The 27137-nt window shown below is 60.1% G+C and overlaps 1 protein-coding gene across 1 annotated transcript in view; it reads left to right on the forward strand.

The window, feature by feature from the left end:
- Positions 1-26379, forward strand: part of UNC13A (unc-13 homolog A) — a 37351-nt gene extending 10972 nt beyond the window's left edge. The window contains exons 11-44 of the mRNA XM_036399224.1: positions 1097-1190; positions 2156-2202; positions 3286-3364; positions 4614-4619; positions 4917-4988; positions 5292-5511; positions 6034-6261; positions 6448-6589; positions 6958-7127; positions 7568-7683; positions 7787-7950; positions 8652-8802; positions 11273-11341; positions 11450-11539; positions 11689-11823; positions 12097-12230; positions 12685-12770; positions 13000-13126; positions 13206-13302; positions 13432-13575; positions 14688-14771; positions 14989-15066; positions 15343-15431; positions 15546-15698; positions 15816-15939; positions 17342-17347; positions 19015-19053; positions 20005-20034; positions 21118-21174; positions 21342-21422; positions 21544-21691; positions 23991-24083; positions 24160-24319; positions 24602-26379. Of these exons, the coding sequence (XP_036255117.1) occupies positions 1097-1190; positions 2156-2202; positions 3286-3364; positions 4614-4619; positions 4917-4988; positions 5292-5511; positions 6034-6261; positions 6448-6589; positions 6958-7127; positions 7568-7683; positions 7787-7950; positions 8652-8802; positions 11273-11341; positions 11450-11539; positions 11689-11823; positions 12097-12230; positions 12685-12770; positions 13000-13126; positions 13206-13302; positions 13432-13575; positions 14688-14771; positions 14989-15066; positions 15343-15431; positions 15546-15698; positions 15816-15939; positions 17342-17347; positions 19015-19053; positions 20005-20034; positions 21118-21174; positions 21342-21422; positions 21544-21691; positions 23991-24083; positions 24160-24319; positions 24602-24890 (3802 nt within the window). The 3' untranslated portion in view covers positions 24891-26379. The remainder of the gene's footprint in view (positions 1-1096; positions 1191-2155; positions 2203-3285; positions 3365-4613; positions 4620-4916; positions 4989-5291; positions 5512-6033; positions 6262-6447; positions 6590-6957; positions 7128-7567; positions 7684-7786; positions 7951-8651; positions 8803-11272; positions 11342-11449; positions 11540-11688; positions 11824-12096; positions 12231-12684; positions 12771-12999; positions 13127-13205; positions 13303-13431; positions 13576-14687; positions 14772-14988; positions 15067-15342; positions 15432-15545; positions 15699-15815; positions 15940-17341; positions 17348-19014; positions 19054-20004; positions 20035-21117; positions 21175-21341; positions 21423-21543; positions 21692-23990; positions 24084-24159; positions 24320-24601) is intronic.
- The last annotated feature ends 758 nt before the right edge of the window (positions 26380-27137 follow it).

Genomic DNA, 27137 nt, shown 5'->3' on the forward strand with positions numbered 1-27137 from the left:
TCATGTCTTGGGGACAGATTATTCAAATATCATTATTGATCATTTCCATTTTCAGTGAGTGTCACTGCTCCGTGCAGAGGTGAACCGCTGTGATGGGCTTTTTCAGCCTTTTATTTAGTTTAAATTACACAGCAGGAATGGAGAATCTCAAATTTAAACCAATGTGTAATGAGCTGTTAAAAAAAAAAAAGGATATTTAGGCCCAAGACCTAGCAGGAACCTGAGGGCCTCAGGTCATGTCTGCCTCAGTACCCACTGGGCAGGGGACTTAGGAGTCCTGTGCTAGGATTTGGGGACTGTGGATTAGTGCTGGGGACCATGGATTGTGCTGAGAACCCCAGATTGTGTTGAGACACCCAGATTAGTGCTGAGGGCCTCAAGTTAGCACTGATGACCCCAAATTAGCTTTTGGGACCCCAGAGTAGCACTGGGGACTGTGGATTACTGCTGGGAACCACAGGTTAATGCTGATTAGCACAGACAGAGCCCCCAGGTCTGAGCAGGTTCATCTCCTGAGTGCCCCATGGCCTCTTCCCAGAGCAGTTCTGGGTTCCTCTCTCCATGTTGCATCACACCAGCCTCTCCAGGAGACTGGTGTGTTTGAAGCATTTCTTTGTTTTTCCTCTCTGTCTTGATTTTGTAGGAGAGGAGAAAAAAACCCACAACACCCAGCACGTCCAGGCAGACACTTTTCACTGGGCTTGGAACCACTGGGGTGTTGGGTGCTCTTTACCCAGGGAAGTGGCCAGAGGACATTGTGCTGGGGAGATGGGGGGCAGAGGATGTTTAATTCACATGCTGGTGTCACCAGCTGTGCCCTCTGTGCCACTTGGGTGCCTAGGGCAGGGTTTCCTGAGGATGGGGGAGCTTCTGGCTTCTCCCCAGTGCTCTGCCCTGATTGTGGCTGCCCTTTGCAGTGGCACCTGCTGCCTTTTCAGTCCTTCCTGGTTCCAAGGGGCAGTTTTGCCATGTCTGCACTGTCTCAAGGCACATCAGGATCCCCCAGTTGCAGCCTCAGACCTGCTGGGGCTGTGGGGGCTGCTCCCCCCTCCCTGGTGCTGTGCTGGGAGGTGACAGGGGGTGTGTGTGCTTGCAGGGAGCCGGCAGAAGAGGAGGTGCAGGACCCCAAAGCACGAGCCAAAGCCAACTGGCTGAGAGCCTTCAACAAGGTCTGCATGCAGCTGCAGGAGGTGAGGACCCCCTGGCCACGGCTCAGGGCTGGGGGCACAGCCCCTTTCCACACCTGGGCAGCTTCCAGAGACATCCACAGACTCTGTGGTGCCAACAGTGGTGCCCACAACCCCACTGGCACCAAGTGGGATGCCCCAGAGGGGCCGGGAGTGCTGAGGATCCCCCGTGTGTGCTGCATGCGTGTGCTGGTGCGAGACCCCCGCCCTCTCCCCTCTGTTGAGTTGACAATATTTTGTTTTGTTTTTAGACTCCATCCTCCATCTTTTCTTTTTGTTTTGGCTCTGGATTCGCTCCCCGGGGTCTCGGTCCCCCTCCCCACCGCTTCTCTTTTCAGTTGTCCACCACCATGGCCCTTGCATCCGCGTCTCCCCTTCCTGCAGGGAAGGGGTGTAGCCTGCCTGCAGGTAAGCATGTCCACCTGGAACCTCCCAGCCACGTGTGTGCCTTCCCTGTGTGTGTGTGTGTGCTCAGGGATTGCCCATGAAGGAGGGGTAATGGTCTCTCTCTGCCCTTTTCCTCCAAAATAATCCCCTGCCTGCCGGGGTAGCTGGCACTGCTGGATGATCCCTGCACACACACCCTCTTCCATGTGCTCTGGCTTTTCCCTGCTCTTTTTTCCAACTGCTGTGGGTCCCTGAGGACCTGCTGAGCTTTTGTGATGCTTCTTCACTCCCCCAAGCCCTGAATTTTCACACAGTATAGCCATGCCCCCTGCTTTACCAGCCTCATTCCCTTTGCTGAAGCCCACCCACTTGCTCACCCAGCTCAGCCTCCTGAAGAGATTTATTCCCAGTGCTGGCTCTTTGCTGGGAAGAGCCCCCTTGGTTTTGGAGCACACCTTTCTCTGCCCACCCTGCTCATCCTTCCATGCTCCTGCAGTGCTGTGAGCGTTCACTGCCCTGGGGGCGCTGTCCCCATGCTGGTGGCTCTTGCTGTGCCCTGACACTTGTCCTTTGTTTTCCAGGCCCGCGGGGAAGGTGATGGAGAAAAATCCCTGTGGTTCAAAGGCGGGTGAGTACAAGGGGAAGCTGGGCACACTCTGCCCCCTGGGATCTCAGCCCCTCTCCTCATTAGGATGTGATTAATGAGCTCAGCATCAATGGGCTTGTGTGGGGAAGGGTTGCCAGGCTGTGGGCATTCAGGGAGGCCAGTCTTTTGGAGCTGAATTTTGGGGCTGGTCAGTGCTTTTGGAGCAGCCAGCAGACATGACATTGCTCTGTGACCCCAAGAGCTGCTGCTGAGGGGGAGAGCGAGGAGGTGAGTTGAGATGGGGATCAGGAGGGGTGGCAATTCCTGCTTCCCCCATGGAGTGGTGTCATGAGGAATCCAGAGCCTCTCACCTGGACAGGCTGGAGCTCTCAGTCCTGTCTTGCCCTCGCAGACAGCCCTGCCATGGACCTGGGCAGAACCTGGTAGGTTGCCTGAGAACCCTCAGATCACTCCAGGGGTTTCTTTCCAGCAGGGCTGTGAAGTTCCACTCCTGCCTTGGGTTCCCTTGCAGCAAAACTTGAGGCTCACCTGCACAGTGCTCCCCTTTGGGGGTCCCAGAGGGAACCCCAGCTCTCCAGCCTCACACTGCAAAGCCAAAGCTGACTAAGCCAAATGGGCAGTTTTTCTCCTGGGTTTCATTTCATGGTTAAGCTCCATGTGGGGAAAAATCACAGTTTTTTACCAAAATCCCTTTCCCCTTAGTTTTTAGTTCAGTGATCCCTACCCTGGCTGGAGTGGTGGTGGGAATGGGGATCCCATGGGTGGGTCCCTGGCCACTCAGGGGTTGCTTTGCAGTCATATTCTCCAAGTCCTAGATATTAAGAAGAAATCCTTTCCTGTGAGAGTGGTGAAGCCCTGGCACAGATTGTTCAGAGCAGCTGTGGCTGCCCCACCCCTGGAAGTATCCGAGGCCAGGTTGGCAACCTGATCTAGTGGAAGGTGTCCCTGCCCTTAGCAGGGCATGGAACGAGATGTGCTTTAAGGTCCCTTCCAACCCAAACCATTCCGTGGTTCTCTGAAGTGCTGAGTGACCGTGGGGCAACAGCAGGGGGCCCCTTCCTGCCTCAGTTTCCCCTTGCCCGCTGACTCTCCTCTCTCTTGCAGGCCTGGTGGTGGGCTGATCATTATAGACAGCATGCCGGACATTCGCAAGCGAAAACCCATCCCCCTAGTTAGCGATTTGGTGAGGTTCCTCCCAAGGCACGCCCCCACAGCTGCCAGCTTTGCTCCTGCTGCCCCACCGGACTGCGCCGCCCGTGCCCCGCTCCCCAGCTGCCTCTAACATGGCTTGTGTTCTCTGTTTTCTTTCCTGTGGCCTGGCTGGGCCTTCCCTGCGGCAGGGGGGCGGCTGTAAGGTTTCTGCGCTGCATTAACAGCATGCCCGACATTAAGCCTGGACGCAAATCTCTCCCTCTAGTCAGCGATCTGGTGAGCGCGGTGCGAGGGGTTAAAGAGACAGCGCCCTGGGGCTGCCGGCCAGCCCCCTGCCCCCAGCCCTGCCGAGGGGGGCGTCCCACACTGCCCGGGGGGCTCCTGGCCCTCCCTGCAGTGGGGAGCTGGGCTCTCCCTACCCGAGGGTGCTTCTCTTTAACGGAGCTCTGGTCCCTACCCCAAGCATCAGCCTAAGGTTTCCCAGGGCTGTATCTGGTTTCCCATTTTTTACTGGTGCTGTATTCCTGCCCCTTCGTGTCCCAGCTGCCGTGCCAAGCTGTCCCTGCAGCTTGGACCACACTGGTGCTGGACAGACAGACAGACTCCCGTACCAGGGGAGGGCTGGCAATGGCTTTTCCAAGTTGCCCAGACCCTGTGCTCCTGTCCCCACTGTCCCAGTGTGTGGGGCTGGAGACCCCCGATGTGTGGGCCCCCCATGATGGGGTCCCCTCCAGTCCCTGGGCTCAATTGCACAGGGTCACTCTGCTGGTCCCCTCCCGCTCCTGATGACAAGAAACAGCAATTTTGGAAACAAAGATACCCTTGTCCCCCAGAATTAGGTGCCCTTCTCCTCCTTCCCCCTCTCTTTACACCTTGTCAGCTCCACTGTGTGCCCTCCCTGGGGTGCCACCCTCCTGTTCCCAACCTGTCTCCCCACATTCCCCCACCCCCTTGCCGTCCCCAACTTGGTGCCCCACCCCAGCCCTCTTGGGCAGCTGCTGATGCTTCTGCACTGTGCTGTGTTGGTGTTTTGGGGGTGGGGGGTGATGGGGTGGGCAATGTGTGGGGTTTGGGGGTCTGCTGCCTTTCCCTGCTGGGATTTGCAGGCTGCAACCAGTGCTGTGGCTTGGGGACACAGTGCCCCCACCACAGACTGCTCAGTGCTGGATGAGGGGGTGTTCCCCCAACTCCCACTGGTTCTGGCAGGGAAGGGGCTCTCCTGGGAAGTGTTTGCACTAATGGCTTTTTATTCCCCCCTCGCTGGCCCTGGCTGCCCACAGGCCATGGTAAGTGCCCCCTTCAGGAGTCTCAGACACATGGTGAGAGGCTCTGCCCCACTGGAGCTGAACTGGGAATGTCATAGGCTGCTGAACTGGGAATGTCATAGGCTGCTGCCCTGGTTCCAGTCCCACTGCACAGCAGTGCTGGCAGTAATGGGAGCTGGGCTGTCCCCGCTGCTCTCCATGCAGCCAGGGTCCTTCCCTGTCTGGGTTTGGGGTCTGTCCTGGGTGTTTCACAGCCTCTGGGGCTGTAGGAGGGAGCTCTCGTGGTCTGCTGGATCTGACCCTCTTTCTTTCCCACAGTCCCTGGTCCAGTCCAGGAAAGCAGGAATCACATCTGCGCTGGCCTCAAGCACCTTGAACAATGAGGAGCTGGTAGGTGCTGGGGTGGGCTGGGTTGGGGATGGTGGGAGGGGGAAACTGAGCCTGGGGGGCTGGGCCAGCAGTGGAGATGCAGAGTCTGTACCCCACCAGCACCCTCTGGTGATGCCTGAGCATCTGGGATGCTCATGGCAGCACCTGGGGATAGAATCATGGGATCATTAGGGTTGGAAAGGACCTATAAGATCATCAAGTCTGATTGTCAACCCAGCACCACCACCATTAAATCAACGTCCCCAAGTGCATCCTCTGCCCTGATTCAGCGTTTCTCCCCCTCTCTCCCCTGTCCCTGCACAGAAAAACCATGTTTACAAGAAGACCCTGCAAGCCTTAGTGTACCCCATCTCCTGCACAACGCCCCACAACTTCGAGGTGTGGACGGCCACCACCCCCACGTACTGCTACGAGTGTGAGGGGCTGCTGTGGGGCATTGCCCGCCAGGGCATGCGCTGCGCCGAGTGCGGCGTCAAGTGCCACGAGAAGTGCCAGGACCTGCTCAACGCTGACTGCCTGCAGAGTAAGGACCTGGGGCCCACAGCCTTGTCCCTTCTCACCTTGCAGAGGAAGGAGGGAGCAGCTCCAGGGAGCTCCGCTCCTGACTTGGGCATGGGAGAAGTGATGGGCAGAGCAGACTCATCCTGGGCAGGGGGTAGATCCCTCCAGGTTTGGATTAATTCATGCATGGAATCGTAGAATCGTGGAATTGTTAAGGCTGGAAAAGACCTTTAATATTATCAGGTGCAACCACCAGCTCAGCACCCTTGTGGCCACCACTAAACAGTGTCCTCAAGTGCCACAGCCACATGTTTTTTGCACACTTCCAGGCGTGACTCCACCACTGCCTGGGCAGCCTGGCCCAGGGCTGGACAACACTTTTGGGGAAGAAGTTTCCCCTGATGAACCTTCCCTGGTGCAACTTGAGGCCATTTCCTCCTGTCCCTGTCCCCAAGCCCACCACGCCAACCTGTGAGATCTCTTGTCTCTCTCCTGGGCACCACCAGCCCCCCAGCCCATCTCACCCATGCCTGTCCTCTCCCAGGAGCAGCAGAGAAGAGCTCCAAGCATGGAGCAGAGGACCGGACCCAGAACATCATCATGGTGCTCAAGGACCGCATGAAGATCCGGGAGCGCAACAAACCAGAGATATTTGAGTTGATCCAGGAGGTGTTTGGGGTCAACAAGACCACGCACACACAGCAGATGAAGGCGGTCAAGCAGAGTGTCCTGGATGGCACCTCCAAATGGTCAGCCAAGATCAGCATCACAGGTAGGCAGCTGGTTAACCTTGGGGACCATGGGAATGTCCCCATTGCCCAACCCCTCATTCTGCCAGGCAGCTTCAGCCCCTGGGGAGACACAGGTTCCTGTTTTGGGGATTTTCATGTGGCTGTGGCACTGACTTCTCTCTGTCTGTTCTCTCTGCCATGCTGTGCTGTGCTGTGCTGTGCTGCAGTGGTGTGTGCCCAGGGCCTGCAAGCAAAGGATAAGACAGGTTCCAGTGATCCTTATGTCACTGTCCAGGTTGGAAAGACCAAAAAAAGGACTAAAACTATCTACGGCAATCTCAACCCAGTCTGGGAGGAGAATTTCCATTTGTAAGTTCACCCCTGGTCTCCCCATTCCCCTCTCTGGCCACTCGTGCTTGTGCCAGGCTGTGCTGGCTCTTGCCATGTCCCAGTAGGATGAGGGGAGCCAGCTGGGCTTCATCCTGCTCCCATTGAGGTGCTGGGGTCCCTTGGGGTTGTGTTTTATGCCATGAGGGTGTGACTCCAGGGGCTGATCCAGGCTGTGCTGGGGCTGCCTGGGTGTGGCACAGAGCCCGCTGGGAGGGGATCGGTGCCCCTGCATCTGCTCTCTTGCCCAGTTCCTGCTTTGTGCTAGTCCCTTTTGTTTAGGGAAGCAGTGATGGGGAGTAGCTGGAAGGGTTTCACTGCTCATGCTGGGGCTTTTGTCACCTCTCCAGCGAGTGCCACAACTCCTCTGACCGCATCAAGGTCCGTGTTTGGGACGAGGACGATGACATCAAGTCCCGCGTCAAGCAGCGCTTCAAGAGGGAATCTGACGACTTCCTGGGCCAGACCATCATCGAGGTCCGGACCCTGAGCGGGGAGATGGACGTCTGGTACAACCTCGGTGAGCAGCACAGCCTGGGACCCTGGCCCTGGGCTCAGGGGGTGCCACGTCCTGCTCAGCCTGGGACCCGCTGCCCTGGACTCCAAGGGGGAAGTGCTGCCAGCCATAGGCTGAAGGTTATTGCAGCAGGGTCTGCTCTTAGAAATATTTAATATCAAAAGCCATCAGGCTAAAGTGTTCTCCCAGTCATTTTGAGAACCCTCTACCCAGGAGGTTCTAGAACACCAGCCTCCTGTAGAAGGGAAACTGAGGCACAGAAAGGCCATGTCTCTAGCAGCTGGAAATGTGGCCAAATCCCACCCCAGCCTGGCTGCACACCCTTCTGGGTGTCCCTTCAGCCCTGGCCCTGTGCCAGAGGACTGTGCTCCTCTTTGGGGCTGGCAGTGAGCAGGGTTGCCCCAGGGAAGCCTCACACCTTGTCCCTCTCCCTGCACCCACAGACAAGCGCACAGACAAGTCTGCAGTGTCGGGAGCCATCCGGCTGCACATCAGTGTGGAGATCAAGGGTGAGGAGAAGGTGGCTCCCTACCATGTTCAGTACACCTGCCTGCATGAGGTGAGCAGCCCAGACAGGCACAGGGGGCACAGCCCCCTCCCCAGCAGTGCCACCCTGCCACCACCTGCCCTGGGGAGCTGATGGGACTCATTTGTACCTCCAGAACCTGTTCCACTTTGTGACGGATTTGCAAAACAACGGGGTGGTGAAGATCCCCGACGCCAAGGGGGACGATGCGTGGAAGGTTTACTTTGATGAGACAGCGCAGGAGATCGTGGATGAGTTTGCCATGCGCTATGGGGTGGAGTCCATCTACCAGGCCATGACGTGAGTCCTGTACCCCCATCTGGTTCAGAGGGGCTGCACCCACCCCCCAGGTGGAGGGTTACTGTCCCCATCTTCCTCTCCTGCTGCCATTGGCACTCACCTCCCTGCCTTGAGTGCAGACTGGCCCCAAACCTGTGCACCCATCCTTCCCCTTCTCAGCACGCTCTGGCACAGCCTCATCTCAAGTCCTGTGTCCAGTTTGGGCTCCAAAGATCAAAAGGATCCAAAGCTGTTGGAGAGTGGCCAAAGGAGGGACACGGAGCTGGGGAAGGGCTGAGGAGCAGCTGAGGGCACTTGGCTGGTTCAGCTGGAGCCCAGGAGACTGAGGGGAGGCTCCTGGGGGCTGCAGCTCCTGCCCAGGGCAGGCACAGGGGCAGGGGCTGAGCTCTGCTCTGGGACAGGGACAGGAGCCCAGCAAGGGCTGGAGCTGGGCCAGGCCTTGGCATGGAGCTCAGGGCAAGGTTCTTCCCCCCGAGGCTGCTGGGCACTGCCCAGGCTCCCCAGGGAATGGTGCCAAGGCTGCCAGAGCTCCAGGAGCTCCCAGGGCTGCTCAGGGTGGCTGTGCAGGCACAGGGGCTGCACTGATGATCCCTGTGGCTCCCTTCCAATTTGGGATGCTCTGGGATTCAGTGACTTATGCACCCCAAACCCTGCATCCCCTCCCATGGCCCTAAACCCTCCACTGCCACCTCTTTCCATAGGCATTTTGCCTGCCTCTCCTCCAAGTACATGTGCCCCGGGGTGCCGGCGGTGATGAGCACCCTGCTGGCCAACATCAACGCCTACTACGCTCACACCACGGCCTCCAGCAATGCCAACGCCTCCGACCGCTTCGCCGCCTCCAATTTCGGGGTAAGTCCCATGGTACGTAAACGCTCTTTTCTTCTTCTCTCCTTTCTTTGGGAGGGGGTGGGGGGCTCAGGAAGCAAAACGAGCTGTGCAAAACACCCCACTCCAAACTGCAGCCAGGCAGCAGTGGGGTCAGCCCCTGCTTGCCCCAAAAGTCATCCTGCTCCTGTACTTCAGGAAGGAAAAAAGCCACCACCTTCCCAGGAGAAGGGCTAAATTTGCTCCCCTATTTATTATGGGAGCCTGAGCAAATTGGGTGGCAGCATGCCAGGAGGAGGGGGCACCTTGGTGGCAAAATCAGAAGCATGTGGCCATGACCCACCCCTGCACTTCCTGGGGGGTCTTGCACAGCCTCGTGTGCTTTGGGGGACCCCAGCCTGCTGCAAACTCAGCCAGTTGTGCCAGCACCAGTGGGTGCCAAGTGGGGCGAGTTTGTGGCAGGGCTGGGTGCCCCTCGGGGACGTGGGCGAGGAGGGGCTGAGCCCTCACCTCGGCTCCCCCAGTGCCATCCCAGAAGCAGGAAATGGTGGCTCTGGGTGTGCATGGGGCGAGCCAGGGTCAGTGCCCAGCCCCGGGTGCAGCAAGGTGCTGGGTAGCCAGGGACACAGCCAGGGCCGAGCACAGCTCCGGATCACACAGCTTTGGCTCCCCACCCCGTTCCTGTTGCAGGGGTAGCCAGAGCTGAGAGAGCTGTGCCTCCGGATCACGCAGCAGGAGGAAACCAAAATCCAGCCTTTTCTCTAACATGGAGGATTTTAAAAACTTGTCTCTTTCTCTTTTTTAGAGAGCCTAAGGTTGGGTGCTAAAGTGCCCGGCCGTGTCGCTTTACCCCCGAGTAGCCGCCGTGTCCAGTGTTAGAGTGCTGCAGCTGCTCCCGGGTGTTGGGGACGCACGGCCCGGCCCAGGGCCCGCCTGGGCCATCCCCACCAGCGCCGGAGGTTTGCGGTGCCAGCACAGGCTGTGGCCATGGCTGAGCCGTGGACTCACTGCCCCTCCCACCCCTGTGCTCCTGTCCAGGACTCAGACGCTGCTCAGGACTCTGCAGAGCCCTGCGGGTCAGCCCTGACCCGTACAGCCAGTGCTGAGGGGGGAGCCCAGGGCTCTCATGGCAGGCACACATGGCTGTCCAAAGCCTCTCCACCAGCAGGAATGCAAAGGGAAATGCTCCCCAACAACGTTTTGGGGCCAATATTGGGAAGAAATTCTTCCCTGTGAGGGAGTGAGGACTGAGGTTGACCTGAGAGCAGCTGTGGCTGTCTCATCCCTGAAAGTGTTCAAGACTAGATTGGACAGGGCTTGGAGCAACCTGGGATAGTGGAAGGTGTCCTTGCCCATGGCAGAGAGTGGAACAAGGTGGTCCTTAAGGTCCCTTCCAACCCAAACCAGTCTGGGATTCTGTGATGAGTTGCTTTGCCATCAGCTGTGACCCCTGCTCCAATCCACAACCCAAGATGAGATTTGCATCCTTCTTCCCTGTGCTCCCTGGGTGGGAGCTGGGCTGAGCTGAACTACAGCTCCTCAGCCCCAGTGGAGACCCCCCATACGGGGTGTTCCCTGCCCATGTCCCTTGATGCAGCCCAGTGGGGTGAGTGAGGGGTCATGGAAATGTCCAACTCCTGGGGCCACCCTCAAGATGGGCAACCACTGCACATCTTTCCCCTGCCCTTTTTCCTGAGCTCTTGGAAAGCCCCAATCGAGGGGCTACTGATCCTGCAGCCCTTCTCTCAACTCTTGTCCTGAGCACAGACTCAGAGGTGTTGCAGTGGGCAAGGCAAACAGAGCAGCCCCTCAGCCTCCCAGCAATGACGGGACAGGTGGTGTCACCTCTCCATCCTGAACCTCACCTGGCGTGGCCACATGTGCCCCAGGAGCTGCTGAGGGCTGTGAGTGAGCCCCAGCCACCAGCAAGGAGATGCTCTTCTCTGCAGGCATGTCCTGCCCATTCAGGGCTCACAAAGAAGGAAGGCAAGGAAGGCAGGAAGGCAGGAAGGCAGGAAGGCAGGAAGGAAGGCAGGAAGGCAGGAAGGCAGGAAGGAAGGCAGGAAGGAAGGCAGGAAGGAAGGCAGGAAGGAAGGAAGGAAGGAAGGAAGGAAGGAAGGAAGGAAGGAAGGAAGGAAGGAAGGAAGGAAGGAAGGAAGGAAGGAAGGAAGGAAGGAAGGAAGGAAGGAAGGAAGGAAGGAAGGAAGGAAGGAAGGAAGGAAGGAAGGAAGGAAGGAAGGAAGGAAGGAAGGAAGGAAGGAAGGAAGGAAGGAAGGAAGGAAGGAAGGAAGGAAGGAAGGAAGGAAGGAAGGAAGGAAGGAAGGAAGGAAGGAAGGAAGGAAGGAAGGAAGGAAGGAAGGAAGGAAGGAAGGAAGGAAGGAAGGAAGGAGAGGGCTGAGCGAGGGCTGAGCTGAGAGCAGAGAGAGACAAGGGTGGGGGGTCGGTCTGTGCCTCCTTTCCCCTGCTCACCTGCCCCCGGGGTGTTTCTCCACAGAAAGATCGCTTTGTCAAGCTCCTGGACCAGCTGCACAACTCCCTGCGCATCGACCTCTCCATGTACCGGGTAAGGTGCCTGCCCTGCCTCAGTGTCCCCACTGAGGGGAGCAGCAGGTGGCTGCTCCCTCACCCTCACTTGTGAATTTTGAGGGCAACTCCCCTCTTTCCTTTCCAGAACAACTTCCCTGCCAGCAGCCCCGAACGGCTGCAGGACCTGAAGTCCACAGTGGATTTGCTGACCAGCATTACCTTCTTTCGGATGAAGGTACTGCTGGAGCCCTGCTCACCCTGTCCCTCAGGGGATCTGACTCTCTTTGGCCCTGGTTCTCTGCAGGTTGGGGTTGTGCTGGCCTGTGGTGCTCCTGGGTGGGTGTCTGGCGGTGCTCCAAACACCATGCCCGCTCTGCACACCAGGTCCAGGAGCTGCAGAGCCCCCCACGAGCCAGCCAGGTGGTGAAGGACTGTGTGAAGGCCTGTCTCAACTCCACCTACGAGTACATCTTCAACAACTGCCACGAGCTCTACAGCCGCGAGTACCAGACAGACCCGGTGCGTGGGCAGGGGGGATGCTGGGCACTGACCTCCCCACCCTATGCCCTTCTCCTTTTCCTCATGCTCCTGCTCCCTCTCCAGAGTGCTCAGTCCTGTGCAGAATGATCCCCAGGCCTTGGAGTTTGAGCTGTGGGGTTGAGATCAGGACAGACAAGAGGGGGTTGCATGGGGCCTCCAGGGTATTCCCTCCTGCTCCCTTGTTAGCCCCGACACAAAGTTGATCCCTGCACTGGGGTGACCAAATTTTCCACTGTGTCCCTGCCCCTCCAGACTAAGAAAGGCGAGGTGCCCCCTGAGGAGCAGGGCCCCAGCATCAAAAACCTGGATTTCTGGTCAAAGCTCATCACCCTGATTGTCTCCATTATTGAGGAAGACAAGAACTCCTACACACCCTGCCTGAATCAGTGAGTAGGTGCTGGGGAAGGGGACACACTGCTGTGCCCACAGAGGGTGCCCACGTGGAGGCAGTAGCATCTCGAGGCCTTTGGAAGTGGTTATAACATCCATTCTACAGATGGGAAAGCTGAGGCTGCTGGGAGGTGTGTGAGGGATGTCTGTCCACATGGAGGGCTCATCCACCCTGTGTTCATAGCCTTGAGCTGTGCTGGGGAGGTTCAGGTTGAGCATCAGGAAAAATTCTTGGAAAGGGTGGTCAGGCATTGGCTGGGGCTGCCCAGGGAAGTTTGGAGTCCCTACCCCTGGAGGTGTCCAAGGAAGGCTTGGATCTGGCACTCAGTGCTTTGGGCTGGGTGGTAAGGGGGGGGGATCATTCACAGGCTGGACTCAATGGCCTTGGAGGTCTTTTGCACCCTAAAGAATTCAAACAATTCTGTGATTTGCACTCTCCCCTCGCCCCAGGTTCCCCCAGGAACTGAACGTGGGGAAGATCAGCGCTGAGGTGATGTGGAACCTCTTTGCTCAGGACATGAAGTACGCCATGGAGGGTGAGTCCCACCTGCCCCCCTGAGCCAGAGAGGGGGGAACCAGGCAGGAGCTGTCCTCACCTCACACCTCCCCTGTTCCCTGGGCAAACCCATTTCATCTCCTCATGAACATCATGCATAGCTTACCCCCCCCAGAAGCACTTCCACCTTTTTACCCTGGAGCGGCCCCTGTGGAGCCACACCCCAGATTTGGGACTCAGAGTGAGCCCCAGGCCCTTTTCCCGTGCAGAGCACGAGAAGCACCGCCTGTGCAAGAGCGCAGACTACATGAACCTGCACTTCAAGGTGAAGTGGCTGTACAACGAGTACGTCACCGAGCTGCCCTCCTTCAAGAGCCGCGTGCCCGAGTACCCCGCGTGAGTGCAGCCCTGGGCCGGGCAGGGGACTGCCACCACCAGGGCTGCTGGCCTCACCACGGCTGGGTCTTTCTTCCAGCTGGTTCGAGCCCTTTGTCATCCAGTGGCTGGATGAGAATGAAGAGGTGTCACGGGATTTCCTGCACGGAGCACTGGAGCGGGACAAGAAGGATGGGGTATGAGCAGGACTAGGGGAGCAGTCTCAGAGGAGAGGGGCCAAAATTGTCTCTTGATGCCCAGTGTGTCCTGACTGGGGCCAAAATCTCCCCCTCACATCCTGCTGACACCTCATCTCACTCCTACAGTTCCAGCAGACCTCGGAGCACGCGCTCTTCTCCTGCTCCGTGGTGGACGTTTTCTCCCAGCTCAACCAGAGCTTTGAGATCATCAAGAAGCTGGAGTGCCCCGACCCCCAGATTGTGGGACACTACATGCGACGGTTTGCCAAGGTGGGCACCAGCCCTGGGACCCCAGTGCCAGCCCTGGCTGGGGCTCCTGGGCTCCCTGTGCCCCCTCCATCCAGCTGTGGGCAGGCAATATGCTACCAACACACCCTGGAACACTCCCAGCTCTGCTAGCACAGGATATTTGTTAATTAATTATGAGATAATTGATAAGTTATTTGCCTGATTAATATAGATTAATTAAAACTGGCTTGCTGCAATGTAGGAGGGAGTTGCATGCAAGCTTGGTGGCTGTTGCCTTCACAGCTGTGCTGAAGCAGCCCATGGAGACCATTTGTGCTGGATCTGGCTTCCAGTGGCTGTACCCATGTGGCTCCTGGTGCATGAACGTGAGCCAGGTGTGCCCAGCTGGGCAAGGAGGCCAATGGCACCTGGGCTGTACTAGCAATGGTGTGGCCAGCAGGACCAGGGCAGTGACTGCCCCCCTGTGCTGGGCACTGCTGAGGCCCCATCTTGAATCCTGGGGTCAGTTTGGGGCCTCTCGTGACAAGAAGGACATTGAGAGGCTGGAGCATGTCCAGAGAAAGGAACAGAGCTGGGGAAGGGGTTGGAGCTCCAGGAGAGGCTGAGGGAGCTGGAGAGGCTCAACCTGGAGCAAAGGAGGCTCAGGGGGGCCCTTGTGGCTCTGCACAGCTCCTGACAGGAGGGGGACAGCTGGGGGGGTTGGGCTCTGCTCCCAGGGAACAGGGACAGGAGGAGAGGAAATGGCTGCAAGTTGTGCCAGGGGGGTTGGATGTTGGTAAAATTTCTTCACTGAAAGGTTTGTCCAGCCCTGGTGCAGGCTGCCCAGGGCAGCAGTGAAGTCCCCACCCCTGGAAGTGTTTAAAAAACATGTGGATGTGGCACTTGAGGATATGGTTTAGTGGTGAACATGGTGGTGGTGCTGAGGTGATGGTTGGACTTGAATTTATAGGGCTTTTCCAACCTTAATGATTCCATGATTCTGTGATCCATGAGGCCAGGTGGTCTGGGGCTCCCCATATATATCCAGATATGAGGTTGTTTCAGGGCTGTTGGATTCATGGTTTCCTTCTCTCCCTCCTTACCCTTTGTTGCTGCTGTCTGGGTGTCTCCCTTGGTGCCCTGTTTGGCTGCAGACCATCAGCAATGTGCTGCTCCAGTATGCCGAGATCATCTCCAAGGATTTTGCCTCCTACTGCTCCAAGGAGAAGGAGAAAGTGGTGATGTATCTCCCTTTTGCTGTCCCCACATGTCACCTCAAGCCCAGGGTGGGTTGGTCCCTTCCTGATGGCAGTTTCTGACACACTGCCAGGGTGGCTTCTGTGCCATTCCCGTCCTCATGTCCCCCAGTGAAAGATGGGAGGGTTCTGGGGCTGTGGGCAGCTGTCCCAGCCATATGTATTGGTGCTGACCCCCCTCTCCATCCCACCCCTCCAGCCCTGCATCCTGATGAACAACATCCAGCAGCTCCGTGTCCAGCTTGAGAAGATGTTTGAAGCCATGGGTGGGAAGGACGTGAGTATGGGGGGGTTCCAGGAGAGAGCCCTGTGGGGGTTGGATCATTCCCTTCCCCCCTGAGGTAGTCCCATGCCCAGTTCCCCAGTGCTGGGAGCAGACCCCTTCCTCACTCCTGTGTGGGATCACACTGTCCCACCCTATGGCACTCTGCTCTCCCACCATATCAGACTGGGAAGGGCTTCACCCTGCCCAGGGATACATTTGGGATGCAGAAACTTCCCTGAGGGCTGGTTCAGGAGCCCTGTCAGCTTCAACAACCTGTTCCTCTTGCAGCTGGATACAGAAGCCAGTGATATCCTCAAGGAACTGCAGGTGAAACTTAACAACGTCCTGGATGATCTGAGCCGAGTGTTTGCCACCAGGTACAGCTGGGGGGGAGGGCAGGGGCAGTGGGCAGAGGAGCTCTGGGGGTCCAGAAGCTGTGTCTGAGGGCTCTGGGGGAATATGCTGAGCTGCCTGCATGTTGTGGTCCCCAGTTTCCAGCCACACATCGAGGAGTGTGTGAAGCAGATGGGCGACATCCTGAGCCAGGTGAAGGGCACCGGCAACGTCCCCGCCAGCACCTGCAGCAGCGTGGCGCAGGACGCCGACAACGTCCTGCAGCCCATCATGGACCTGCTGGACAGCAAGTGAGTGTGGGGGCAGCTGGAACCCCCACCCTGCCCCTCCTGGCCTCGCCAGGCAGTGTGGGGGCCTGCAGAGTCAGGGTGGCACGGAGGGGTGACACGTGGCATCTCCTCCCGCAGCCTGACGCTCTTTGCCAAGATCTGCGAGAAGACGGTGCTGAAGCGGGTGCTGAAGGAGCTCTGGAAGCTGGTGATGAACACCATGGAGAAGACCATCGTCCTGCCCCCGCTCACAGACCAGACGGTGAGTGATGGGCAGAGGGACCAGGGACCCTGGGACACAGGTGACTGACTGGGGCCAGTGTGGGACATGGCTGGCCAGGTGCCCTCATGGCATGTGAGAGGATAGGAAAGGATGGAAGAGAGATAGGTCATCCTTGCTCCAGAACCTTCTTGGTTGGCTTTGGCAAAGGACCTTCCTGCCACCTCCCTTGTGGCATCAAGAGGGGACACTGGCCCTTTCTTATCCATCCTTCCCTCAGAGCTGGGACAGCATCCCATGCCATGCTGATCCACACTGGCTGTGGGTGTGCTCCCTGTGCCAGGAGGTGAATCCAGGGGCTCCTGGAGTGTGGGGAGACTCTGCCTGTTTGCCTTGCTGAGAGGCTGGGGTTTCATGAGGGTGGGGGGACATATTCCCCAGCAGGGCTGAGCTGTTCCTTGCTCCTGGGGTGTTTGGGAAAGCAGAGCAAACCCAGGGAATGGTCCCTCTGTGAGGCTCCATATCACATTGCTGTTTGCCTGCCCCCCTGCACCTGAAGCTTCCTGAGGTGGTTCCTTTGAAGTCAGGCAGGAAAGGCTGACACTGAGGGCTCTCAACCAGCCACAACACCTGTCACTCTTTGGTGGCTTTTGTCACAGTTACAAAGCTGGGCTCAGGCTCCTCCTTGGAGTTCCTGGAGCTGTCAGCCTTTATGTCTGGGACTGTGGAGCTCCTGTGCTGTGTCTGTGAGGGACAGCACAGTGGTGACATGTCAGCCCTCAGTGGTGCCACCTCACTGTCACCGTGTCACAGCCCTGAGCCTGCCTCAGGTCAGCCCCATGTCACTTCTGACCAGGCTCACACAGCCTTGGCCAAAGGTGGCCAAATCTTATAGGGATGGTGGTGCCACCGAGTCCCCGTCCCCATCCCAGTCCCCATCCCAGTCTCTTTGCAGCCGGGCTGTGGGGACAGTGGGGTCTGTGCTAGGGCAGAGGAGTGGGCAGGGACATGTGGCTGTGGTGGGTGATTTTCCTGAGGGCACACAGTCCCTGGAGAAAGCTGTGCTGGGACTGGTCCCTCGGGCAGGGGACATCCTGCCCAGGTGTCCCTGGTGCCAGCCCAGAGGGTGGCCAGACAGGTTTGGGGGTCCATGTCAGAGCCAAGTGTTGACTGGGGTCCCTGGAACTGAGCCCCCCTGGGGCAAAGCTCCCCCCCAGAGTCAGGAGGGACTGGGCAGTGAGGCTGGGGCTCCTGGGGGGCTGCGAGGCCCGCGGGGCAGTGCCAGGGCAGTGACACTCAGTGGCACTCAGTGGCACTCTGTGCCGTGGCCCTGCCGGGGGTGGGGGGCAGCCAGGGCTGGCGCTGGGGAGGATGGAGGAGGCGGGGGCCGGCACTCACGTCACGGTTGTTCTCTCCAATTGCTCCTCTCGCCTCTCAATGGCAGATGATTGTAAGTACGGCAGCTCCCTGTCTGTCTGTCTGTCTGTCCGCTCTGTGTCGGTCCTGGCCTCGCCGGTTCTTGTCTTGTGTGGCTGCCCGTGCCCTGCCCACACCCTCCTTCGGCTCCTGGTCCGGCTCCTGGTCCCCGCCCCTGCCTGGCCCTGGCTCCTGGCCGGCACATGCCAGCCCCTCCGGGATGTGGTGGGTGGAGAGGCCTTGGGCAGGTTGGCAGTGCCGGGATGTGGGGAGGGACAGGGGGGAGTGATGGGGTGGGAGGGGACGGTGACGGCAGTGCCATCAGTGCCATGTCATCGGGGACTGCCACACCTGGCCTCCGTGCTGAGGGGAGCAGCACCGCGGGAGGCACGAGCCTGCAGTCAGGGCTGCTCGTCCTTCCCCTCGTGCCTCAGTTTCCCCTCGAGGCCCTGGCTGGGGTCTGGCTGTGGTGGGGGTGAGGGCAGAGGTTTTCCCAGCCAGGAGGAGGAGGAGGAGGAGGAGGAGGAGTCTCGGGGACGCGGCGGTCCCTGGCCTGGTGCTCGGTGTTGGGGCAGGCTGCTGGCACGAGTCGTGAGGCTCCTCCTGGTCGGGACGTGACCCTGGGAACCCGGACTGCTGGTTCCCTTCTCGGCATCGCTGCTGGGTCCTTGCATGGCTTTGACTGAGCAGTTTCCTTCTGTCCTCTTCTGACCAGTCTGTGGCTGTGGGTTTATGCCCCTGGGGGCAAGGAAGGGCAATTTACCCCCCCAGTCCTGTCCCCACCCTTGTTGTGACCCAGGCACCTGTGCAGGAAGAGCAGTGGGAGCCAGCTGCTGAGTGCTGGTGCCAATCCCTGCAGGGACAAACACTCCTCTGCTGTCCCCCAACACTTTTTGTGTCCAACAGCAGCATTTGAGAAGCCTTGGGGGCAGCCTGTGGCTGAGTGTCCCCTCAGATCTCATGGGGACCTCATGGGGACCTCATGGGCACCTCGTAGGAGCCCCATGTCCCATCTTTGCTGAGGCTCTGGGGGACAGAGCAGTGTCAGCTCTCTTGTTCACCCATCACTCTGTGCCAGGGCCAGAACCCCTCCTGGGAGCCCTATTTGGCCATACCTGCGCTGCTTGTTCCTTCTGAGGCTTCCCAGCCAGCTGACTCTGTGCTCCCCTCTCCTGACCCCAACAGTCTGTGCTGAGAGCTGAGTTCATCCCCCCCAATGGCACTGTGGCTCATTTCACACAGTTCCTCTTGCCTGGGCCAGTGTGGGGCTGGCACCGGGCCCAGCCCTGCACAAACCAGAGCTCTGCGTGCCAAAGCCAAATCCCAGCACTCCCTCCCTGCTCCCTCCCCAGTGCTGGGAGCACCTGCCAGAGCTGAAGCAGGATGTGTGGGGGCACCAGAGCCTGCCCACACACAGCTGGATCCTGGATTCCAGCAAGGATCATCCCTCACGGATTCAGCATCTCTGTATCCCAGCAGTGTCCCAGGGTGAGGACAAGTTCTCCAGCAGTGCAACATCCTGCTTTCCAGTGGGGATCCAGCACCCTGATGACTCCAGGCCCTCACTGAGTATCCTGGTGGGGACCAGTCCCCCACTGGCTGTCCTTCAGGAGCTCGTCATGTCTCTGCCACCTGTGCCCCTGTGTCCTGTCCCATGCTGTCCCCCCACCCCACACTCAACCTCTGACATTGCTTCTACAGGGCACGCTCTTGAGAAAACATGGCAAGGGGACAGAGAAGGTAAATAGCTGTGGGCTCCGTGTGTGTCACACCCTGGGGCCACACTCGTGGTCTCACACCTGCCTGCTGTGCAGGTCCAGGCTTGTCCGTGCTTCCTCTGTCGTGCTGTCTGGATGTGCTGTTGCCTGCGTGGTGTTGTGGTGAGGTGTGCTGTGCTGTGTGCTGGGGACAGCCCCAGTTCTGTGTGTCCCTGGGGTAGGGAGTGGGGGCTCTGTGGTGTTCAGTCCCCTGGGGCAGATGTGGGGTGTCACCCATCCCCGTGGGGAGCACTGCCCCACAGCCCTCAGCACCAGCTGCCTGGTGGGACAGCAAGGGGTGAGACCCTGTGCATGGGAGACCCTCCACACACCCCCTTCCTTCCCACTGTGGGGTGCTCAGGAAGAGGGGGGCCCTCGTGCTGGGCCTTTGGGGCTGCTGGGATCCCCTGGATCTCTGAGCCTGATCCCCCTTCCTTGCTGAGCCCTAGCCCTGCTCCAAGGGCTTGCTCCAGCACATGGGCTCTTGCCCTGTCTGGGGGCTCCTCACCACAGGGTGGGGGCCCAGCAGTGACCCCAGCCTGCTCCCCAGACCCTGGTTCTTGGGAAGAGCCATGCCAGCATCCATCTGGGCAATGCCTGCGGCTCCCCCTCCTCTCCTGGGGGACACTGGCTCCTGCCCAGTGTGCTGAGTGTGCTGGGTGAGCTGATTCCCTCTGGTCTCCCAGCCCCAAATGGAGTGGGGAGCAAACCTCAGAAGAGACCTGGCACACTCATCTCAGCTTCACCAGCACAGGCAGGGGCTGAGCCTTTGCAGCTGTGAACTGGAGCCCAACCAGCGGCACCAGCAGAGAGCTGGGAGAGCCAGAGGAGAGCACAGGGCCAGAGCCCTCCTGGCCAGGGGATGGGGGGGCCTGGAGCTGCGGCCAAATGCTGCTGGGGCCACCAGTAACTGTCCCTTGCTGTTCTCTTCCAGAGCAGGGTGAAGCTGCCCAGTCACACTGAAGTAAGGACATGGCTCTTCTGCTCCCCACTTGGCACTGCTCTCTCCCCTTCCCTCCCCGCTGTCCCTTGTCCCTCGTGCTCTGGGTTGGGAGCTCCCAGCTCAGTACAGTGTCCTGTCGTGCTCTGTTTTGGGGACAGCAGTGTCCCCTGCTCCCAGCCTGTCCACTGACTGGGGGAGATGGGAACAGTGAGGGTGGAATTAATGGGACAGGACTGGGTGGGCAGAGGGGTGGGCACAAGGGGTTAATGGGGGCATACCAAATGTGGGCCAGGAGGGGGCAGAGCCCTGTAGAAGGTACTGGTTAATGGGAGAGGTGCTGAGGTTCCTGTGTTGGGAGGGACTGGAACTACTGGTGCTGGGAGAGGGAAGATAGTAGGGGTCTCTGGGCCCCAGTTTATCCATTGCATTTGCACACTGGAGGCGCTGAGGAGGAGAGCTTGTGCTCAGCCCAGTCAGAGGTGCCAGCCCAGGGCAGTGAGCAGGATCTGCCCATCCAGGGGGCTGCTGTGCCCACAGGCCCCATGGAATGGCCCCATGGCCCCTGCCATGGTGGGGGCACAGGTCAGGCAGGGGCAGCCCGGGTCTCCCACCTGGGGGAAGGGGCTGGGAGCCTCCCTGGGACTGCTGGGGCTGGGCTGGGCTCTGTGTGGCCGGGGGCTGTTTGGTGGCTGTGGGATCCAGGGCACATCCCCCCGTGCCCGCTGTCCCTCGCTGTCGCGCTCTGCTCCCACCGTGCCCGAGTGATCCCTGCTGTGCCAGGCCCTGCTGGATGCAGGAGCAGGTGCTTGGAGCACAGGAAGCAGGATGGGACTCCTGGGCTGAGCTGCTTGTGCTGAGCAGAGCCAAGGGTGACACCAGGGTGGCGTCCTGCCCTGGGGTCCCCAAGCCTGCAGCCTCACAGCTGTGCTGAGGACTTGGGGCTGCCAGCCTGGTACCTGTGTCACCTTCCTGGCTGCTGTCCCCTGGAGCCTGGAGGAACCCCTGGATCTGCAGGAAGCTTCTGGCATGATGTGCCCAGCCTGGCCATGCCACCCCCAGCCCAGCTGCTCACCGGGGCTGTCCCTGTTTCTTTGCTCTCTGCAGGGCACACAGATGATTTTCAACGCGGCCAAGGAGCTGGGGCAGCTTTCCAAGCTGAAGGTGAGGCCTGGGGGGCTGGGGTGCTCTCTGTTCCAGGGTGAGTGCCAGTGCCACTGCTGCCAGGACCCCATCACCGCCCCCTTGCTAGCTGGGCTGGGCTGGGCTGGGCTGGGCTGGGGGCAGCGGGGTCCTGGTGCTGTGCTGAGAGCAGGATCTGTGTCCCCCAGGACCACATGGTGCGTGAGGAAGCCAAGAGCCTGACCCCAAAGCAGTGTGCCGTGGTGGAGCTGGCGCTGGATACCATCAAGGTGAGGGCACTCTGGGGCATTTGGGGTGCCCACAAGGCTCTGACCCTGAGGCCCAGACATGGGGAGAACCAGGGGGACCCTCACAGAGCTGCTGAGCATCCTGAGGCCTTTCTCTCTCCAGCAATACTTCCATGCTGGCGGCGTGGGGCTGAAGAAAACGTTCCTGGAGAAGAGCCCTGACCTGCAGTCGCTGCGCTACGCCCTGTCCCTCTACACCCAGGCCACAGACCTGCTCATCAAAACCTTCGTGCAGACCCAGTCGTCACAGGGTAGGACACGCTGCCCTCGTCCTCCCCAGGCTGCCCCGTGGCCAGGACCCACCTTGGCTCTGTCCCAGTGGGCTGGGGGTCCCAGCCAGGCTCACGGTGGGGAAGAGAAGGGTGGGGAAGGAAAGGGCTTTTTCCTCCTGTGCCTTGCAGGTGAAGAGGGGCCGTGGTGCCCAGCAGCAGCAGCCTGGCACTCCCCAGGTCCTCACCAGCAAGAACAGTGGGTCCCCAGTGCCAGGGCATTACTGGACTGGCATGGAAATGGGGCCTGTGGGTGGGGGGAAGGTCACCCTCTGTCCAGGTGTCACAGTGTTTGTCCCCTCTGGGTGGCCCCAGGCACCCAGCACTGACAGGGTCCATGGGATCTGGATGCTGTGCCAGGGCCTGTCCTGGGCGTGCTGGGTGCCCAGGCCCCTGAGCTGGGCTCAGGTGTGCTGGGGTGCAGTGCAGGATGCTGGGCACCTTCCAGGGCAGGATCAGCCCTCAGCTCTAAATGCTGCCCTTGAGTCTGTCCCTTGGCTGCTGGAGGAGGGCCCTGAGATACTCGGTGGTGGTCACAGGCCACCCTAGGGTGCCCCAGCCAGGCTTGTCTGCGTCCTGGGGAGTGGGACGTGCGTTTGCTGTCCGTGAGTCTCCTTCAAGGGACGTCTGTCCTGTCTGTGCCTCCTGTGCCAGCCATGTTGGGGGCGTGGGGTTGGGTGTGGTGGGTGCCAGCACCCCTGGGTGTACCCTGTCCCCAGGAGCCCACACTCGGAGCTGGGGGTGCCTGGCACTCCTGTGTTGCTGCAGTGTTGTCCGGGTGCTTGGCCGTCAGTCTGTCTGCGAGATCTGATCTCTCTTTCTCTTTGTTTCCCCCCCCCCCCCACTGTTCCTGTTCCCCACACGTCATCTCCTTCCTCCTCTCTTCCTCATCTCCTCTCCTTCATCTCTTCCCTCCTCCCTTCTTTCGCATCTCCTCCCTCTTCTCTTTGTTGTCATCTCCTTCCTCTTTCATCTCCTTCCTCCTCTCTTTGTGTACTCTGTGCCGTGTCTCTGTCTCTTTCTCTCTCCTTCCCACTAGTTCATGGTGGGAAAGGGATTAGGTTTACCCTTAGTGAAGAGGTTTATCCTGAGAAGGGTACGTGTGCTACGCCCGCCCCTGCACCTGCCTTGCCGCTGGCCTGGGCTAGTAACAGTCCCAGCACCGGGCTGGGCTGGGCTGGCCTGGGGACCCCAGAATGAGCCAACTGCCTCTCCCAGGGCTGCTTTGGGGGCACTTTGCAGGAACTGTGCTCAGCCATACTGACCACCCCCAGAGCGGGTCGGGGGCTGTCCCTGTGGGAATGGGGGTGTCTGCCCACACGCTCTGGGCACCCCACATTGTCCCCAGCACTGGCGCACCCACCCTGACCTCCCCGTGGGACAGTGGCCATGCCACGTCCTGTGCCCGTCCTGCCCACCCTGCTGCCCTAAGGACCATTGCTAGCCCTGCTCCGGCGCGCTCTGCCTGCCCTGGGGCGCAGGGAATGAGCCCCCGCGGGCCCTGCTTGGCCTCCATCCCACCCTGCTGGGGCCGGGGCTGCCCCCCCGCTTGGCCTTCCATGCCCAGCCCCTCCCGCCGCCATCGGCTCCATCCCGGCTCAGCATGCGGGGGCGGGGCCGGGGATGGAGGGGAATGTGCCATCACCAGCCCTGGCACCCTCAGTGGCACGGGGACATGTCCTCCTTCCACTGCTCTTCCCACTCTGAGAGCTGCCCACTGAGCCCTGTTGGATCTCCCATCAGGCCCACAGAGCCTGTCCCTCTGCCTTGCACCCCGTCCTTCACCCACGGGTGCATGCACAGCTCTGGGGTGGCGTGGGGTGGGCTGAGCTCAGGGACCCCTGGGCTTGGTGTGGTCCCCGGGATGGAGGGGTATGAGGAGGTGGGTCAGCCTTGAGACACTGTAGGGCTGTGGCTGCCCTGGCTGGGTCCCTCCTGCCCAGGGCTGTGCCCATGGCACTGTCACCCCTCTGTGGCCAGAGCACGGGGAGCTGGGCCACTGTCCTCTGCCCCACCCTGGACAGGCCCCTCAGCCCTGCCTCAGCAAGGGGGGGTTCACAGGGGTGGGATGGCAGCGTGCTGCTGGGGGTGTCCTGCCATGTCCATCACAGCTGCTGCACCCACGCTGCTGTGCCCACAGCCCTTTGGGACACACCCTAATGCCCACCCCTTGCCACCCCACGGTGGGTGACCTGCCTCCTCAGAGGGGTTAGTGTTGGGCAGGGCATGTCAGGAACATTGGGAAAACAGCACTTCCATCTTGTCCCTCTGTCTGTCCCAGGCTCTGGCGTGGATGACCCCGTTGGGGAGGTGTCCATCCACGTGGAGCTCCTGACCCACCCCAGCAGTGGTGAGCACAAAGTCACCGTCAAAGGTGGGTCCTGCTGGCCAGGTGCCAGGGTCTGGCAGGTGACAGTGCTCCCTGAGCCTCACCTGTCCCCTCCTTGCAGTGGTGGCTGCCAATGACCTCAAGTGGCAGACCTCAGGCATCTTCCGGCCCTTCATCGAGGTCAACATCATCGGGCCCCACCTCAGTGACAAGAAGAGGAAATTTGCCACCAAATCCAAGAACAACAGCTGGGCCCCCAAGTACAACGAGAGCTTCCAGTTGTGAGTGGCACCACGGGCTGGGGATGTGGGGACAGGCTGGGGGACACATCCCCAGCACGTGGGGACCTCCTGGAGTCTGCCAGGGAGTTTGTTCATCCCCAATGGGGTGTTTTAGGCATTTCTCTTTGGTTGAAGCAGGGAGAGGGGAGCAGGAGTAAAAAGGAAAAGGCTTTTCTAGGGGTGGGGGTGGGGACAGCAGCCATGTAGGGGCTGTTAGATGGCCGGGCTAGGGCTCGAGTGTGACCCCATCTGCCAACACTGCCCGTCCCTTGCCCCCCTCAGCACGCTGGGCACAGAGACGGGCCCCGAGTGCTACGAGCTGCAGGTGTGTGTGAAGGATTACTGCTTCGCCCGGGAGGACCGCACCGTGGGCATCGCCGTGCTGCAGCTGCGGGACATCCTGCAGCGCCCCGGCTGCGCCTGCTGGCTGCCCCTGGGCCGCCGCATCCACATGGACGACACCGGGCTCACCGTGCTCCGCATCCTCTCGCAGCGCAACAACGACGAGGTGGCCAAGGAGTTCGTCAAGCTCAAGTCGGACACGCGCTCGGCCGAGGAGGGCAGCAGTTAAAGTCCTTGGTCCCCCAGCCCTCGCCCCCCGCTCCCGGCCCCTGACAGGATCCTCCAGCCGTGTATAAGCCATAGGAGTGGCCACAGAGGAGTTGCTGTCCCGGCACTGGGGAGGGGGCGCTGTGGCTGCAGGGACAGACCCTCCCCTCCCTCCCCGGCCAGCACGGCTGGCGGACAGCGCTGCCGAGCACAGCCGGGCCCCGGCACAGCCCGCAGGAAGGTGCTGCTGTGGGGGCTGCAGCGAGGGGCTGGAGGCCCAGCCTGGCTCAGGGGAGCACTCTGCCCTTCCCCAGCCTGTGTGAGATGGAGGAGCCCCAGTGGCTCCTCTCTGAACCTCCAGTGTCCCACCCAGCTCCAGCCCTCACCGAGTGACACAAGGAAAGGGCTGTGGGGGGTGTGTGTGTGTCTTGTGCCATATGTGGGTGTTGGTGAGTGGCTGGCACAGCGCGATGGCCCCTTGTCCCCATCCCTGAGCGTGCTGGTGTGTCCTGAGGGCAGGGCAGCTGCCAGCCCTGAGCACATCCGTGTACATATGTAAATACCTGTACATACAGGGCAGCCGGACAGGCTGTGTCCTGCCCCTGGAAGGGCTATTGGGGCTGTTGGCTTGGTGGGTGCAGCCCCCACGGGCCCTGCACAGGGTCCCCTCCCTGGCTGGCAGCAGCATCACCAGGGTCGGGAGCAGCAGGGAGCAGCCCCCGGCCCATATCCTGTCTTCCCTGCCTTGCTGCCACCGTGGGCTCCCCCAGTGCCCCCCACAAGGTGCCAGGGCTTGGGGGGGCAGGGGCTGAGGGGCCTGGGCAGAGGGACTCGTTCCTCTTTGCTCTGGCCACGGGGACCAGCATCCCTGAGCAGTGCAGCCCATGGGATCTCCTTGGCGCAAGCAAAACCCTTCCCACCCCAGCCCCTCCAGTCCCCCAGTAAGCACCAGTTCTGTGCCCCCAGTTCCCCAGTGAGCACCATTTCTGTGTGCTGTGGTGTGCATGTCTCGTGCGAGTGCCTGGGAGGCCTGGGTGTGTGGTGTTGGGGTGGCCACCCCAGCTGAGTCCGGGGCACACAGAGGCCTCATGACCCCACAAATCAGTACAGCTCTCTCAGCCCCCTCCCATCCCAAAACAGGGTACCCCAAATGCTCCTTTGTCTCGAGGGTTTGCCGGGACCAGAGGGTTTCACTTTGCTCTCTCGTTTCTGTTCAATGTTTACACCCTTTTCTAGCGGCTGCTCCTGCACGGCCGGGCTGGGGCTCGGCCCCGCAGCCCCACCGTGGTGCCCTGGCCCTGAGCCCCCTCCCCAGAGCGTCCTGTTCGGCATGTGATTGAACTGACCAATCCTGCTCCTGTAGCACAGTGTCACCGATGCCTGTGTGTCTGTCCCGCCCACCGCGGCGGCTCCCATGGATGCATGACAGTGAGATGTTTTGCACTATTTTGAATTTTTTGGGCTCTGTAAAAATATTTTATTATAACTGACATTAAAAAGCACACCCTTCACTGTGGCTCCTGTGGGGAGTTGGGAGGGGATGGGCCCCTGGGGGCATTGCTCAGTGCAGCACTTCCTCCTTAAAGGGCACCTGGGGACATTCCCACCTCATCCAGCACTTCCCCTTTAAAGGGAAGACCAGGGACATCCAACCCGAAGGTTAACCAGCTCCAAGGTTAACGAGCTCCAAGGATAACCAGCTCCAAGGTACCAGCTCAAGGACCCAGGGATGATCCCCGTTGCCACTCAGCCTCCCTGAGGACACCTTTGTCAAACCAAGGATAGGTATTAAATGGAATTGCAGGACCACAGAATTCTGGAATATCCTGAGCTGGAAGGGACCCACAGGGATCATTGATCCCAGCCCCTGTGCCTGCACAGCCACCCCAAGAACCCCACCCTGAGCAGCCCTGGGAGCTCCTGGAGCTCTGGCAGCCTTGGCACCATTCCCTGGGGAGCCTGGGCAGTGCCCAGCAGCCTCGGGGGGAAGAACCTTGCCCTGAGCTCCATGCCAAGGCCTGGCCCAGCTCCAGCCCTTGCTGGGCTCCTGTCCCTGTCCCAGAGCAGAGCTCAGCCCCTGCCCCTGTGCCTGCCCTGGGCAGGAGCTGCAGAGCTGGGACAGGTGAGTCCTGGCAGGTTGCACAATGCTGATGATTCCCAGGCATGGCAGCGACCAGGGACAGCCAGCACAGCCTCATGGAGGGCAAAGCCATCCCTGGCTGGTCTCGTGGCCTTCCCTGATGGGGTGACTCCATCAGCAGATAAAGGG

The sequence above is a fragment of the Molothrus ater genome, chromosome 26 (genome assembly GCF_012460135.2).
Source record: "Molothrus ater isolate BHLD 08-10-18 breed brown headed cowbird chromosome 26, BPBGC_Mater_1.1, whole genome shotgun sequence".
Classification (NCBI taxonomy): domain Eukaryota; kingdom Metazoa; phylum Chordata; class Aves; order Passeriformes; family Icteridae; genus Molothrus; species Molothrus ater.